Raw genomic sequence first — 18,442 nt, forward strand, 5'->3', positions numbered from 1 at the left:
CTCACTGCAGCCTTGAGCACCTGGGTTCAAGCAATCCTCCTGCCTTAGCCTCCAGAGTAGCTGGGACCACAGGTGTATGCCACCACATTCGGCTAATTTTTAAAATTTTTGTAGCAACAGGATCTTGCTGTGTTGCTCAGGGTGGTCTTCATCTCGAAGTTCTGGGGATTAGAAGTGTGAGCCACCAAACCCAGCCTGTTATCTGCTAAGATTTGGGGTTTTATATTTTAATCTATGATTCATTTTGAGTTACGTCTTGCATAAGGTGTAAAATTTAGGCCAACGTTTGCTCTTGTGGCATTGGATGTCCCATTGCTCCAGCATACTTTTTTTTTTTTTTGAGACTGGGTCTCGCTCTGTCGTCCAGGCTGGAGTGCAGTGGCACAATCTTGGCTCACGACCTCCGCCTCCCAGGTTCAAGCAATTCTTGTGCCTCAGTCTCCTGAGTAGCTAGGACTACAGGCGCATGCCACCACACTCGGCTAACTTTTGTATTTAGTAGAGATGGGATTTCACTATGCTGGCCAGGCTGGTCTCGAACTCCTGACCTCAAGTGATCCACCCACCTTGGCCTCCCAAAGTACTAGGATTACAGGTGTGAGCCACCAGGCCTGGCCGCTCCAGCATAATTTCTTGAAAGAAAAGACCATCCTTCATTGAATTGCCTTTGCATGTTTGTCAGAAAGCAGTTGACTGTGCTTGTGTAGATTTTCCTGTTCTGGGCCACTGATCTATATATCTATCCTTCTGCCAGTACCAAAGTTTTGATTCCTATAGTTACATAAGTTTTAAAATCAGGTAGCGTGATTCCTCCCACTTGCTTCTTGTTCAAAACTGTTTTTAGCTATTCTAGTTCTTTTGCCTCTCCAAATAAATTTTAGTTTTTCCACCCAGGCTGGAGTGCAGTTGCATGATCTCAGCTCACTGCAACCTCCACCTCCCAGATTCAAGTGATTCTCCTGCCTCAACCTCCAGAGTAGCTGGGATTACAGACACCCACCACCACGCCCGGCTAATTTTGTATTTCTAGTAGAGACAGGGTTTCACCATGTTGGCCAGGCTGGTCTCGAACTCCTGACCTCAGCTGATCCGCCAGCCTTGGCCTCCCAAAGTGCTGGGATTATGGGTGTGAGCCACGGCGCCCAGCCCCTGCTATATTCTTAATATAGCAAATTAGTCCAACACTGATCAGACTCTCAAGCGTACTCTTCTGGCATTTGATAAAGTATCAAGTTATTTAAGAACATTTGGACAAATTTTTAAAAATTGAAGAAAACAATTGAGCAACTACCCTATCACACATAACATAAAGCTATACTAATCGCATGGATGACTCCCAGGTACCACACACTGAGACAGAACTTGGGAGGAGGTGGGATGGCAGCAGGTTTGGTAGAAGGAAGAAGGAAGTGCTTTGTTGAGATACATCAAGTGTGAGATGCTTATTAGACCTTAAACTGGAGATGGGGACACAGCGGGATGTATGAATCTAGAACTTATGGAAGAGGTCTGGTCTCTTCCATAAGACAGATACATTTAAAACCATGGGATGCCACTGAACTTTTGCTGAGCTTTTATTGCTTTCTTCCTGTTAAATCAAATAGTTTGGCTTTGCAAGTAAGCTTCAGAAGTTCACCCATCCTATCCACATTTCTGTTTTCATGTTTAGGTAAATTTAGTAGAGGACTAAATAAACTCTAGTATTCCTCTTATTATTCCTATACTATTATTACTTTCCTCATTACTTTTGAACACTTGCCTTTCGTGTCATTTCCCTTCTTAAAAATCATTTAACTTTGATCTCCTATACAATGCTAAGCTTCTCTCTGGCATTCATAATACATTCTCCATTGTCCAAATGGCTCCTTCATTCCCCCTGAACACACCACACGTATGACCCTGGCCTCTGACTTTATGTAGACTGCGACCCAAACTGGTTTCACAACTCCCTTGACCTGTACCTCTATCTGTAAGAGCTTGAGAGCTCTATGAAGTCTCCAACTGTTCCAGCCCATCATCTCCCCTCATCTCCACACACATTTATATGGTAGTCTTCATCATATGGTCTCTTGCATTTTAAAAACCTCAAACCTACTTCTCAAACTGTACAAGCCCCCTAAGAGGTCATATTGGGATAAGTTTCCAATCATGAATGCCAAAATCATGCAGTATTTCTAATACAAATACTTTGCTTTCTACCCCAAAAATACACAATCCAAAACTAAAATGCAAAGGAATAAATCAATTGCATCCAAATCTAAATTAACAGGACTCCACTATCAACCTAGAGTACCAAGCCAGTAATAATGTGAAAGGCAGAATTTAATCAGAGGTATAGAGAGTGAGCGTAGGCAGAAATGGCAATGAGTGTCCACCAGGACTAATGAGGCGATCTGCCCCCAGGCCACACAATTCCTATCCAAGGCAGCGCCTTTTTCACTACCAGCCCACCAACTGCAGGATTGAGGTATGCTGTCCCAGGAAGAGGCAACCAGGCCTGGGGGAAAAACTGTACCTTATTCTTCCACTTAAATGGAATAACTATCCCTGTATTTCTCCTCAGTCTGCATGGAGTAAAAAATTGGTTTCAGCATAATCCATCAAATACATGACTCCAAGCAACCAGGACAGAGAACTCCATGTGTAAACATACAAACACATGCAAACACACACACGCACATGTGAGCGCACACATACTCCAGACATTATGGCCAAGCATGCCATACAAAACTGTATGTTTATCGTGAAACAATCTGAGTTAGGAAACTAGGATTGTTGCCACCACCATTTATTTATCTAGTTCATAACTAAGAACACTATAGCAGTGCTGGAGATGCAAAGACGTCCCTGCCCTTAAGGGGCTTACAATCTTACTGGAGAATATAACAGGCACATAAGAAGCTGGACTACAAGGAAGCATGAGCTAACAAATGCCAGACTTTGGAAGGCAGCGTAGTTTGAGAACATGGGATTCAGAGTCACAAAACCCACATCCTAGTCCCAACCCAGTACATCAGTGAACCTCTCTGGGTTTTTTCCCAGCTACAGCATTAAATAGTTAAGACTGAGAGGCTGTCTGCATGTTTCCATGGTGATTCAGATCAAAAGCTGAGATGAGCTTTATGGAGTAGGTGGCACCTGAGCGGGACACTGAAGGAAGGCAAAGGAGGTGTTTCAGACAAGGAAAGCAGTACTGAGGTAGCTGTAAGCTTGGAGTTTGGAGGGGAGATGACAGACAAGTGTCACAAGGAGTAATGGCAGAGAGGTGGGTGGGTGGCAGGAAGTACCACCACACTTCCCACACAGGGGTGAGCGGCGTGCCTCACATTTACATCCGATCATTTACAGTACATAATTCCAGAGAGTAGAAAATACCAGAGGACAATGGCGGCATTTTATCAAACATTTCACTTGATTTCCATAAAGTATAAAATAATTTAACATTATACCTCTACATTTCAAAATTCACATCAATAAACCATCCTGTCAAAATGTAAACCAATTCAAAGTTTACATTCTTAGTAAACATAACTAAATCTCTTAATTCAAAAGGACATTTGATACAAATTATATTACTCCAATAATTCCAACATTCATTTTCCACCATGTTCCAAGCACTGTGAAAATAAAAATGACTATGACAAGGTCCCTGCCCTTGAAGAGCCCGCAACCTGGCAGATGAGCAAAGATCAACTCTGCCTACCCAGAATTACTGTGATGCACAGCCTGATCAAGGTACGAGCCATGGAGCACAAAGATGGATTCATCCTTTCTGGAGTTTCCACAAGGGCTCAGGAGAGACATCTTGGGCACAAGAAGAAATGAGTTTGGCAGAGAGAAAGTGACTACGGGAGGAGAGGGCTCCCAGGCAGCAGACACACGGGCACAGAGAGGAAGTCCAGGGCCAATGACAGGGACAGTGTGGCTGAAGCAGGGTGTAAAAGGCAACAGCTAGTGATATGAAGGCCCAGACTTAGTCCTGTGAAAATAAGGAGCCATTGCTTGTCATGTTTTAATCATCAGCTAACACTGGTTCATAAGGTCAGGAACAGATAGGACAGAAAGTGAGCAGGAAGGTTCTGTCTGTATTGTAGACAGTGACTGTCTGCTCTCCCCAGCAACTAAACTGCTCAGAAGCCACACTCCCCATGACCTCCTTCCTTCATCCTTTCTTCTGTCTCCTTTTTCTCTTTATGATCTGCTTCCCCTCTGTCCTCGAGTCTTCAAAATGGAGCCAGCATTGGGAAGGCAGAGGAGCAAAGGAGCAGGACTAGAAACGAACACATACGGCTAATCGAGTTACCATAAAGAAATGGTAACCGTATTGGACAAAGGTCTGCAGATGAAGGAAACTAATTCTTTTTCAGGAGTTTTCCAAAAGTGCCCAATTCACACCAAAATGTTGGAAAATCTCATACAATGTGGGAAAGGTATAGAGAACCCTTGCAGAAGACTCCATTTCCTAAACTATTTTCCATTAATATCAATGTTACAAATGCAATACCATAGGATTTCAGAGCCTATCTTCACACAAATAAGATCTGACCAAAATTGCATTGCTTAGCTTAAAAAATAATACACAATGTGTAATTTCAAGTCTTAGGTTCTCAGCTACTACCAAAATATGTCAATATATGAATAAACTGCCTCATGAAAAACATGCAGTAAAAGGTAGATGCAAATAAGCCATCCCTTTGGGGTAGACACTATATTAAAATTTCTTGTCATATTATAAAACCATTCTACAAAAGTAACACCTTCTTGAAATTTCATTTTGTAATGAAGAAAATAAATCTGTATCATTTTATTTAACATTCATTCTTTAAGTTACAGTTAACACAACCTGCTTCTAATCCAAGAAATCCTAGTATAATCTGAAACACATGCATATACATTTAGTAAGACCTTCTACATTTCTAAATAAATTACATGCATGATATACAATAAAGAATACTAATATGAGAATTCAGGACATTTATTTTTCTGCATTGAAATTTAACTACTGTACAACACACACATATACAAAACAAACCCACAAAGCAACAGTGTGTAATAGGTAGTGACAGACACACAAAATAAGCATATTTAAAATGCCTAACAGCCTTTTTTTTTTTTTAGGCAACAAAATACGTCCAGTCCTTGACATCTTCTCATACTCACCTAGCACCACAGATGCAAGGACCTAACAGTAAACATGTACAATCTCATGCTTAACACCTAAAGCATGCACTGAATTGAATTTGTATGTTGTGATCTATTCTACTAAGTATGCAATACATACTTTTACTTACTAATATTTTATACATTAAATTACCCTGCAGCATTTTGAAATTTTAACATTGATGTAAAACAACTTTTGAAAGATTTATGAAACAAGTTTCAAGGTTTAACTTCAGGCTGGTTTGGTTAAGTGGAAAAATGGCAACAGCCTCAAGGTTCATACTGAATGAAAATGGTGTTGTGTGCATGTCAACCCATGTAAAAAATACCTATATACAAGATGGCACAAAAATTTGTGCAGTTGGAATCACCAGTGCAAATGCATGCATTTGAGGTACTTATTTTTTCCATGGTCAGGTATAATTATGCATAGTCATTTTCCTTAAGTGCTAAAGATTTCAGACCTGATCAAATGAAAAGCTGTAAGTGTAAATATGAGCTATTTATATAATTTCAAAGTGCTACGCTTTTAATGAACATTTGCTTAACATTATAGATTTATATATTTAGTTTAAAATATTTATATTACCAACCAATAAATTTTCTCACTATAAAGAGACTGACTGGCAATTATACCTGGCCAAGTAATTTAAAGAGCATACTTGCAAGAACTGTAGTGAAAGAGTTAAATACTTCATTATTGCTTCATTGAACTGAGAAGCCCAAAAGGCATAGATCAACAATGCTCAATGATGAAAAATGAATACCCAGAACAGCGGTGCATGCCCCCAAAATGACCTCTGTGCAATAAAAACTAAGCATTCTCCACGTTATCAATGCCGTTGGCATCCACGTGGATATCAGGATCCCCACACAAAGATGAGGGGACAAAGCGGCTAACAGTGGGACACAAACAGCTCTTAAGCTCTGGCAATTCTTGCTTCAGGCGTTCCAATTGCTCCACTTGGAATATATTTGGTTGTTCAGGCATCCAATCATATATCCTATGATGAAACAAATACAAAATACATAAAATACTGTAATTTTATGGTTTACCTAAGACCTGCCTGACTCAACCTTTTCATAAGATTTACAGAATGCCTGGAACATCCACATCAGAGTTTTTGTTTTGTCTTAAAGATGAAAGTATCCATTCTATTTTTTAAAATTTCTCTTCTTCCCAGTCTTTCCAATAATCCAGAATAGCAGCACTGCCCTTTTGTATCCCGGATGCAATGGAGCTCAACATAAAGCAACTGAATCAGAAAATGAAACGTCTAGTTTACTTGTGATCTAGCTTAAAGTATTTGCCCTCCAACTCACTTTTTTTGTTTTTAAACAAATGGAAATCTAAAAAAAACTGACTGTTCTGACTTCAAAGTCACTAAAGATCAAGATAAGAAGACTGCTCACCACCCTGGGAACTGCTCTAAAGCTGCTCCATAACGCCAGATGCATCCAGAGTGGAGAACTCCGAAAGAGCCTCCGGTGGTCTGACACTGGCACTGCCCATCCGCAGAGAAAGGATGGCCTCCTGTGCCTGAATGTGACAGCCAGGTCACTATGTAAGCCAGGCAACTATGTAGTATCAGAGAATCTTTATGACATCACAGTAGGAAAGAATTATTTAAACATGATAAAAAATATGATGACTCTATTAAATATCTGACTGTTTTAGAACAGAGTTTCTACTAATTAAAGACATATCTAAGAGAATGAAAAATGACCTCTGCATCAAGGTATCGAGACAGAACAGAAGCATCTAACTTCGTTCTCTCCCTACACTCCACTGAAAATAAAACAAAGAGATTCTTTTTAATAAAATCCGTAAGTATGAGAAAAATCCAAGAGACAAAGCTACAACATTTTGAAAGTTGGAAAACAGATGGATAAATAAGAACTAAAAGTTTGTCAGTGAGATAACTGAAAAGGCTGGCTCACAGGCCAGTGGTAGGAAACACGAAGAGCGGAGTTAAAAGCAGGAGCAGATCGATCTAAGACAGCGACTGTCAAACCAGAAACCACCCCTACTCCTAATCCCCCCGTGGAAGAGGAGAAAACAGAATCTAATCAGGAGGTTGCTAACCCAGAACACTACATCAAACATCCTCTACAGAACAGACGGGCACTCTGGTTTTTTTAAAAATGATAAAAGCAAAACTTGGCAAGCAAACCTGCTACTGATCTCTAAGTTTGATCTTGTTGAAGACTTTTGGGCTCTATACAACCATATCTAGTTGTCTAGTAATTTAATGCCTGGCTGTGACTACTCACTTTTTAAGGATGGTATTGAGCCTACGTGGGAAGATAAGAAAAACAAACGGGGAGGATGATGGCTAATTTACATTGAACAAACAGCAGAGACAAAGGGACCTCAATCACTTTTGGCTAGAGACTCTACTGGGCCTTATTGGAGAATCTTTTAATGACTACAGTGATGATGTATGTAAAGCTGTTGTTAATGTTAGAGCTAAAGGTGATAAGATAGCAGTATGGACTACTGAATGTGAAAACAGAGAAGCTGTTACACATTTGGAAGGGTATACAAGGAAAGGTTAGGACTTCCTCCAAACATAGTGACTGGTTATCAGTCCCACGCAGACACAGCTACTAAAACAGTTCCACCACTAAAAATAGGTTTGTTGTTTAAGAAGACACCTTCTGAGTATTCTCATAAGAGACCAAGTCAAGCAATCGAGATTTTGGAGCTGAATCAAAGCCTCTTCAAAAACTACTAGAGTGGACTGGATTTAAATGTGATTTCCATCCAAATGTTGCTAAGATGTAAGAGAAGTCTCATTCACTGAGGTGGGAGGACTAGAACTCAGGAGGTCAAGGGAGCAGTGAGCTGAGATTGTGCCACTGCACTCCAACCTGGGCTGCAGAGCGAGAGACCCTGTCTCAAAAAAAAAAAAAAAAAAAAAAAAAAAAAAAAAATCCTTAATGACTTCAGGGAAATAGCATGTTCATTAAATGAGAATAGGATGCTAAACATACGGAAAAAACTACATTCAGAGAAAAAAAGACAGTCATTGGAAATTAAACACACAATAGTAGACATGAAAAACTCAACAGAGGCCAGAGAGGGTGGCTCACTCCAGTAATCCCAGCACTTTGGGAGGACAAGGCAGGCAAATTGCCTGAGCTCAGGAGTTCAAGACTAGCCTGGGCAACATGGCGAAACCCTGTTTCTACTAAAATACGAAAAATTAGCCAGGCATGGCGGTGTGCGCCTGTAGGCCCAGCTACTCGGGAGGCTGAGGCATGAGAGTTTGCTTGAACCCAGGAGACAGAGGTTGCAGTGAGTTCAGATCGCATCACTGCACCCCAGCCTGAATGATAGAGACTGTCTCAAAACAACAAAACAAAACAAAACAAACAAAAAACAGAAAAGCTCAACAGAATGCGTAGAAAGTAAGACTGAGAAAATCTTTCAAATGAAGCAAAAAAAAAAAAAAAAGACAAACAAAAATGAAAAATCTAGTCCAAGAGCTATTTGATTCAAACAAAAAGACTTCTATAAAGGAAAAAAAAAAAAAAAAAATCCAGAAAATTGAAGGGGACAAGAATCAAAAGAAATATTTTTGAAAAAATCTTCCCATGTTTAAGAACATGTATTGACAGACTAAAAGGGTTACCAAGTGTCCAGCAAAGTGGGCAAAACCAGACCCACAAGAAAACGCCATCTCTATAGAATTTCAGAACACTGGTAATAAAAGGAAGACCCTCAAAGCTTCTAAACAGGAAACACAGATTACATGTGAGAACATAATCAAGATGGCTTCACACACAACAGCAACACTGGAATGGTAAAGATGATGGAGAATGTTTCTAAAATTCTAAAGTATTTCTAACACAGAGTTCTATACACAGCCACGACATTTCTGGACACATAAGACCTCAAAAACATTTACCTCCTGTGTCCACCTTTCTTAAGATGCTGAAAGACGTGTTCCGTAAAACTCATTGAACCAAGAGAGAAAAAGATATGAGCTACAGGAAACGGGAGATCTAACACAGAGAATGGCAGCGCTCAGGATGACAGCTGTGCACAACCAACCTACTGGAGCAGCCCAGTGGACAGGCAGATGTGTTGAGGGCTATTACTCCGAGAGAGACACTGTCACTCTAGCAGCTATGTTAACCTAAGAACAGAGTGCCCTCATGAGCCTGAACTGGCATATTACCTAAATATGGTCTAACCATGTGCTGATTAAGTTTCCACGTTACCTGTAGGATTAAAATGCTTTGGCCTACTCCTGAGAACTGGTAACAGGCTACAATGAGTGAAGAACCAGGAAATACAGGATAGCCCACTCCTGCTATACTTCCAATGCCTGACCCACAGGCAGATGTGCTGAGCTAGAGACCTAGCAGGTCACACAATCAGTTCAGAAAGTTAAGACTGGCATTTAAGTGCACACATATAAAGAGGTACATGCATGAACAGGAAGTATCTAAAGGATACTTGGAATTGTTTCAGGTACATACTTGTAAATATACCTTATCTGTGTACTGGGTTGCCACATAAAATAGGTTGGGTGCAAAAAGGTTTAAAAGTCACTGTACTATCAATAATGTTCACAGCAACACTATAAAATAGCAATTACTTGGCAGCAACCTAAATGTTCCTAAAAGACAGTATAAGTTGTGGTAAAGACAACAATGGAATATTAATACGACCATGAAAAGCAGTAAGGTATAGCTACATGCAACAATATAGGTTAACTTTAAAAACATAATTACAAGTTTTATAAAGTATAATTAAAGCTTGAAACTATATAAAACTACAGCTGGGGCAGGAGAATCACTTGAACTCAGGTTGCAGTTAGCCAAGATAGTGCCACTGCACTCCAACCTGGGTGACAGAGCAAGACTCTGTCTCAAAAAAATGAAAAGAACGGCCTCTTACTCATCATCATAAGTGCAAATTTCCCAAACAAAATACCAGAAAATGATATGTAGCAGTTTAGTGTTTGACAACTGAAAATACACACTCACACACTCTCACCACACCTCTCTCCAATCCAAAATGCCTCAAAGGCTCCAAGTCACTAATCATTCAAAACCTTCTATATGACGTCTAAATTTGATAATGGAAAAAAAAGCATAAGCAGATTATTTAGAAATAGAGGTAAATGCCAGAAAAGCCAGATAATAAAGATACGAGGGGACAGGGTCTCAGCCAGAGACAATGGAAGAAATAGGTACAAGAAATTTTTTTTTGTATTATAAGACTTATCAAACTATTTGAATTTTAAAACTATATACACATACTTTTTTGAATAAAATTTAAAAAAAAAACTTTTTGAGGGTAAAAACCAACTCAACACAACCCACCTTACCCCTCCTCAGACCCTATTAGGAATCCAGTGCCTGGCCACCTCCCTGAAACCCTCAACAGGGTCATGCCCTGATTTACACTCTTGCCTCTGCCTAGAATACAAATGTTGTCAAAGTAAACATAACCACTCCCCAAATTCCAACTCAATTCTTCTTCTTTAAAGCTCCAAGCCAGGAAGAACTTTCTGGAGCACTTGTCATATCATATATCATCCTCTTCTCCATTACATGTCAACATTTGATTTCAACCAAGTAAAGCCCTTAAGATGAAGGATCTGCCTGAAATTTGTATACTCTACAAAACCATAAATGGTATAACCTCATAATACACTTCCTTGCCAGAAAATATTTGTAATCATTCCTTGTAACAAAAATACACATATAACCATATACATTCAAAAATTTGCTAAAGCCAGTACTTGTTCCAAATTATTAATTTAAAATTTTAATTAAATTAGCTGGAAACATTGAAGAGCACTATGAGTCACACATGCTATTTCATGCAAAATTAACCAAATAGTTTAAAAGGCAGGTAGGTAGGATTTACTGGGGCTACAATTTTAAAACCAAACTAATTGAGACAAAATACTGGAAGGAAAACAAGCTTTATTAAGAAAGTAATACAACTTTATGGGAAGAAGAGTAATATGAACCAAATCCAAGGAAAGTATTGTTTAGAGCAGGCCTAGTGAGATTTTATCACTTACTCTTTGTGTAACACTTCTCAAGCACAGGCAATCTTCATTTTACTGCACTTCGTCTTTTTTTTTTTAATTTCTTATAATTTAATTTTATTTTATATGAGATGGGGTCTCCTCCCAAAAGTGCTGGGATTACAGGCATGAACCACCGTGCCCCACATGCGCTTTTCAGATACTGTGTTTCTTACGAATTGAAGCTTTGTGACCACCCTGCACTCAGCAAATCTGTTGGTGCCATTTTCCCAACAGCATGTGCTCACTTCATGTCTGGGTCACATTTTGATAATTCCCACAATATTTCAAAGTTCCTCATTATGATTCTATCTGATATGGTGATCTGTGATTAGTAATCTTCAATGTCACTATGGTAACTGTTTTGAGGTGCCACGAATCGTACCCATAAATCAGTGTGTTCTGACTGCTCCAATGACCAGCCTCTCCCCTATCTTTCTGCCTCTCCTCCGGCCTCCCTATGCCCAGAGACACATCCATATTGAAATCAGGCCAATTAACCCTACAATGGCGTCTAAGAGTTCAGGTGAAAGGAAGAGTCTTAAATCTCTCAATTTAAACCAAAAACTAGAAATGATTAAGATTAGTGAGGAAGGCATGTTAAAAACTAAGATAGGCTGAAAGCTGGGCCTCTTGCACCAAACTGTTAACCAAGTTATGAATACAAAGGAAAAGTCCTTGAAGCAAATTGAAAGTGCTACTACAGTGAACACAACAATGAAAAGCAAGCAAAGCAGCCTTACTGCTGATGAGGAGAAAGTTTTAATGGCCTGGACAGAAGATCAAACCAGCCAAAACATTCCCTTAAGCCAAACCTAATTCAAAGGGCTTAACTCTCTTCAGTTCTATTAAGGCTGAGAGAGGTAAAGAAGCTGCAGAAAAAAGTTGGAACCCAACAGTTAAATAACAATGAAAATTGTAGGGCCCTTCAGAATTACGCTAAATCTACTCTGTCTGTGCTCCAGAAATGCAACAAAGTCTGGATGACAACACATCTGTACACAGCATGGTTTACTGAATATTTTAAGCCCATGGTTGAGACCTACAGCTCAGGAAGAAAAAAGATACTTTTCAAAATACTACTGTTCATTGACAATACACCTGGTCACCCAAGAGCTCTAACGAAGATTGTTGTTTTCACACTTGTTAACACAAAATCCATTCTGCAGCCCATGGATCAAGGAGTCACTTTGACTTTCAAGTATCATTACCCTAGAAATACATTTCAAAGACTGTAGGTGCCACAGACAGTGATTCTTCTGAAGGATCTTGGCAAGGTAAACTGAAAACTTCATCATTCCAGATACCATTAAGAACATTTCTGATTCATGGGGCAAGATCAAAATATCAACATTAACAGGCATTTGGTAGAAGCTGATGCCAATCCTCATACATGACAAAGGGTTTCAAGACTTCAGTGGAGGAAGTCATGGCAGATGTGGTGGAAACAGAAAGAGACCTAGAAATAGAAATGGAACCTAAAGATGCGACTGAATTGCTACAATCTCATGATAAAACTTTAACAGACGAGGAGTTGCTTCTTATGGATGAGGAAAGAAAATGGTTTTCTGAGATAAATCCACTTCCAACAAAGATGCTCTGAACATTGTTTCAATGACAAGATATTTAGAATATTACATAAACTCAGTTAATAAAGCAGCAGCAGGGTTTGAGAAGATGGACTCCAATTTAAAGATGTACTACTGTGGGGCCGGGAGTGGTGGCCACCTGTAATCCCAGCACTTTAGGAGGTAAAGGCAGGCAGATCACCTGAGGTCAGCAATTCGAGAACAGCCTGGCCAATATGGTGAAACCTGTCTCTACCAAAAATACAAAAATTAGCTGGATGTGGTTGTGCATGCCTGTAGTCCCAGCTACTCGGGAGGCTGAGGAAGGAGAATCACTTGAACCTGGGAGGCGGAGCTTGCAGTGAGCCAAGACTATGCCATTGCACTGCAGCCTGGGTGACAGAGCAAGACTCCATCTCGAAAAAAAAAAAATAATAAAATAAAAATAAATAAAAATGTTTTGGCAGGGCACGGTGGCTCATGCCTGTAATTTCAGCACTTTGGGAGTCCAAGGTGGGTGGATCACTTGGGATCAGGAGTTCAAGATCAGCCTGGCCAACATGGTGAAACCCTGTCTCTACTAAAAATACAAAAATTAGCCGGGCATGGTGGCAGACGTGTGCCTGTAATCCCAACTACCAGGGAGGCTGAGGCAGAAGAATTGCTTGAACCCGGGAGGTGGGGGTTGCAGTGAGCTGAGATCATGCCACTGCACTCCAGCCGGGATGACAGAGTGAGACTCTGTCTCAAAAAAGCAAAAACAAACAAACAAAAAAGATGTTTTATTGTGGGTGAAAAATGCTCTTAAACACCATCACGTGCAACAGAGAAATACTGTGTAAAAGAAAGAGTCCACTGGTGCAGCAAACTTCATTTCTGTCTTATTTTAAGAAATTGCCCAGCCACCTCAACCTTCAGCAACCACCACCCTAATCAGTCAGCAGCCATCGACCTCAAGGCAAGACCCCCCAGCAGCAACACGATTATGATTTGCTGAAGGCAGACTGTCAGCATTTCTTAGTAATAACATATTTTAAAATTAAGATACATACTGTGTTTTCTCAGACACAACGCTACTGTACACTTGGTAAACTACAATGTAGTATAAACATAACTTTTGTTTAGACAGAGTCTCACTCTGTCACCCAGACTGGAGTGCAGTGGCACGATCTCGGCTCACTGCAACCTCTGCCCCCTGGGTTCAAGCGATTCTCCTTCCTCCTGCCTCAGCCCCCTGAGTAGCTGGGATTACAGGCGCACACCACCACCATACCTGGCTAATTTTTGTGTTTTTAGTAGAGACAGGGTTTCACCATGTTGGTCAGGCTGGTCTCAAACTCCTGACCTCGTGATCTGCCCGCCTCAGCCTCTCAAAGTGCTGGGATTATAGGCGTGAGCCACGGCGCCTGGCCTAAACATAACATTTATATGCACTGGGAAACCAAAAGATTTGGGACTTGCTTTGCTGTGGTGGTCTGGATCCCAGCCTTCACTATCGCTGAGGTACACCTGTATGAGCAAGTCTGCTAATCCCTCAGCTGAGTAAATGACATCCCTTCTGACCCCACATGTCTTTATACTAAAGAAACCTTTTTGTCTCTCAGATGAGTGGCTGCCAAGGAAGCTGATGGAAAAAAAAAGGATTTGTTCAATAAATTATTTGAATCCCTACTGGGTGCCCCACATTGTTCTAACCTCAATAGCAATGAACAAATCAGGCAAACAGCCTTGCCCTCCTCATGGAGCCTATATTCTCATTTGCATGTGAGCATTAGTACCAAGGAGGATGGAGGAAAGGGGCTAAGGAGAAAAAACAAGTAAAATATAACACAGCATATGTGGTGTGTCAGATGATGATAAATGATATGGAGACAGGTCAGGAAGTGCACTGTGAATAGAGGCTGTTATTTGAAATCGGTGATTCAAGAAAGTCCTCACTGAGGTGACATTTAAATTGTTACGGAAGTCTTTCTCTGAAGAATGGGAAAACAGCAGATGGGGGAATTTTGTGGAAGGTCAGAGAGGGAAAGAGGGTTGGTGGGGTGGCAGATTGGCTCGTATAAGGCCCTCAGACTTCAGCTTTTCCTTTAGGTGACACAGAAAACCATGGGAGACTTTTAAGTAGCAGCATGATCAGACATAGGTCTTAAAAGCTTCCCTCTGGCTGCTGTACTAAGAACAAACAGCCTGACCCTTAAGGGAAGAGGCAGTCACCAGGGGGCAGACTACCTCAACAATCCACACCAAAGATGAGCTGCTTTAGTTGAGTGACAACAGTTAACTTGGTGAGTAGACGATTCAGGACATATTTTGAAGACAGAACAAAAAGATTTTCTATCTGACTGGATTTGGGGTATGAAATAAAGAAGAGAGTCATGGAAGACTAAGAATGTGGTCTGAATTGTCACTTATACTGAAATCAGGAAGACTGTAAGAGGAACAGGTGTCAATACCTGGATATAAAAGTCTACAGAGGTCTAGGGAATGGTCTGAGTTGGAGGTACATAAGTTTGGGAACATATAAAGTTACGAAAAGCCACAGAATTGGATGACAGCACTGAAAAAGTTGGTACAGACAGAAAAGAGGTCTAAGGGCTGGAAGTCCACCCTCACCCCCAGGATGATTTAGCATATATATCTGAGTTAGGGCCCAGTCATCTGAATCCTTAACAAGCTTCCCAAGTGATTCAGCTATCCTTCAAACTTTGAAAACACCCACAAGCAAATGTCAAGATAACCTCAGGCTGAACTGCAGAATTTTAACTTAACTAAGTTCAATTTTATTTATAATTTCATAAGATGAAATCTATACTTCTAAATTCCATGAAAATTGTTCATGAAAAACAAATACCTATCATAAATTAGACCATTAACTCCAAGTTCCTTCAATTTCCTTCTGTTTTCAGGATCATTGGTGTCATCACCCCAGCAGAATATGACTAGTCCCTTAGCTTTTGCCTCTTGAATATAGGACGGGTTTCTGAGCAAGTCTTCAGTATGTGCATTTATCCCCTAGAAAAAGAAAAATTAGTTGTGCATGAAAAAGAAACATTAACTGCAAAGCTAAATGCTTACACTCCAAAGTACAGTAGGTGAGAAAAGAAAATGTTTTTTCTTCCAATTATTTTATCTTATTCTTTTTAACGGACACTTCATATATAAATATATTCACAATATATTTATACATAATTTATAAACATACATATTGAATGTGCAGTCAAAAAAATTTACTAATGGAATGCTCTATCAAAACAAGTTTACATTCATCTGTAAAATGGGAATAATATTTTTAAAAAGGCATACAGTCTAACCATTTTTAGATTATTCATAAAATCTATTCAGAAAGTTAAACGAAAAAATGTAATGTATGCCTGTAACAAATTTTGTACTTAATTTGTTTTTCATTCTGAGATCTAATATCCTCGCTTTTAAGTAGAGCCACTTGTTTGCTACAGTTTAGTCAAAACGTTAACCATTAGATGTGTAAAGTAATATGAAATCTTTACTACTCCTCTACAATAAAAATAGAAAATTAAAAAGATAAAAATTCAAACATAACTTACCAGTAGATTTTCGAACTGTGCAAAGCTCATTGCAATGGGGGTTGTCCGAGATCTGAGGTCCATGAGTTCGGGATAAATCTCAGATTTTCCTTGAGTTAAAAATAGTATGGGATATTTGTTCTGCTTTTGCCGAACCCTGAAAAGAAACAATTTAAAAAATACCTTTCAATGGGGAGTAACTGTAATATTCCTTTTTGAAATTTTAGAAAACACTAAAAGTAAAAAGAAAATAAATGAGGTTGGGCGCAGTGGCTCACACCTGTAATCCCAACACTTTGGGAGGCCAAGGTGGGCAGAGCACTTGCGGTCAGGAGTTCAAGACCAGCCTGAACGACATGGCGAAACCCTGTCTCTACTAAAAATACAAAAATTAGCCAAGTATCATGCACAGGCCTGTAATCCCAGCTACTGAGGAGGCTGGGGCACAAGATCGCTTGAACCCTGAAGGCAGAGGTTGCAGTGAGCCAAGATCACGCCACTGCACTCCAACCTGGGCAACAGAACAAGATTCTGTCTCAAATAAATAGATTTTTTTTTAAGAAAGAAAGAAAACAAAGGAGCATAGTCCCATTACTCAGATAAAACCACCAATAACATGTGTTGCCTTTCAGGCCAGGTACAGTGCAGTGGCTCATGCCTATAATCCAAACACTTTGGAAAGCCAAGGCAGGAAGGTTACTTGAGCCTAAGAGTTTGACACTAGCCTGGGAAACATGAAGAGACCTCATTTCTACAAAAAATACAAAATTAGCCAGTCTTAATGGCATGCACATCCAGTCCAGCTACTCAAGAGGCCAAGGCAGGAGGACTGCTTGCGCGCAAGAGGTCAGGGCTGCAGTGAGTCATCACTGCACCACTGCAGCCTCGGTGACAGAGTGAGATTCTATCTCAAAAACAATTTTTTTAAAAATAAAAGATAAACACAAATTTAAAATTTTTCTATACAAGAGCTAAAATATTCTCAGAAATTGTCAGTGATAAATCCCTTGGGAGCTTACAATATGGTAAGAAATATATGACCTGCCTGTAAAACAAAAGGGTGTAAGGTTCTAGGACTCAGGAGGTGTGGACTTCACAGGAGTAGTAGGCACCCTAGCAAGCAGTCAGAAAAGGACATGAGGACACACAACCTGACATGATTTGAGAGGACAGATCAGGGGAAAGCTGGACAACTACCCCAGCTCCAGACTGGTACCTTAAGTCCTAGACACATTCTAAGAGTATAGGAAAAAACACTGGGTATTACTCACATTGTGCAAATATCTGCATCAAATGAAGAAAACACTATTCTCCTCTTCCCAGAATTTTCTAAAACAGTTTTTAAAATTATATCCAAAAACAGATTCATGTCAAAATATGTTGATAAGTTACCATCCCACATTCCATCCTATGTGAAACAGAAAGCAAAATAAAAGTCACTGCACACCCTAAAACCACAGTGCTAGAAACTCTGTTTTTATTCTGGCAAGCTATGATAGAAAGAAGCCCTGACAGCATCTAGTCCAACTATTATTTTACAGATGATGAAACCTGAAAAGATTAAGTGACTGGCCCAAGATCACAAAGCTATTTAGTGATGACACAGGTCATAATTCAGATACAGAGACTCTCATACAAAAAGCAAGTAACTATTAACTATATCATCAATACACTTTTGCATTATTAAAGTTAAAATAAAAGCTAAAACTCTAGAATATTGCAGTTCGCTATGATTTTATTTCCATAAATTATAGGACACGTCATCTGCTAACAAATAAATAAAATGTCCCTATTAATTATTACCAGTTTAAAAGTCTCATTCTTTGGGTCTTGGGCATATCAAGTAACCAAAAATTAATTAAAATAATTCAATAAACATAGCCAAGACACCAAGACAGCTCTATTGACATTCAAATGTTAAATGTTTTAAGTGTTAGTCACTGAAATAATTCTGGAAGCTCAGAAAACTAAAAATCACATTATTAGGGTAACCTTAGTTGAGCATTCACTACATTAATAAGGACCAGCTTGTCATAAACAGCATGATTTGAGAGCAATTACAGATTATTCTGACTGAAACAAATTCAAGGGTATTGCTCAATGCCCAATCATGACA

General features: G+C 39.6%; 1 protein-coding gene and 1 pseudogene across 1 annotated transcript in view; one reads left to right on the forward strand and one right to left on the reverse strand.

Moving 5' to 3' along the window:
- Nucleotides 1-2,772: 2,772 nt before the first annotated feature.
- GPCPD1 (glycerophosphocholine phosphodiesterase 1) overlaps nucleotides 2,773-18,442 on the reverse strand; it is a 64,292-nt gene continuing 48,622 nt past the window's right edge. Inside the window, exons 17-20 of the mRNA XM_025399240.1 lie at nucleotides 17,598-17,734; nucleotides 16,348-16,483; nucleotides 15,636-15,796; nucleotides 2,773-6,164 (exon numbers count right to left, since the gene is read on the reverse strand). Of these exons, the coding sequence (XP_025255025.1) occupies nucleotides 5,975-6,164; nucleotides 15,636-15,796; nucleotides 16,348-16,483; nucleotides 17,598-17,734 (624 nt within the window). The 3' untranslated portion in view covers nucleotides 2,773-5,974. The remainder of the gene's footprint in view (nucleotides 6,165-15,635; nucleotides 15,797-16,347; nucleotides 16,484-17,597; nucleotides 17,735-18,442) is intronic.
- On the forward strand, nucleotides 6,396-7,810 carry LOC112633138 (annotated as a pseudogene).

This window comes from Theropithecus gelada, chromosome 10, assembly GCF_003255815.1.
Source record: "Theropithecus gelada isolate Dixy chromosome 10, Tgel_1.0, whole genome shotgun sequence".
Taxonomy (NCBI): domain Eukaryota; kingdom Metazoa; phylum Chordata; class Mammalia; order Primates; family Cercopithecidae; genus Theropithecus; species Theropithecus gelada.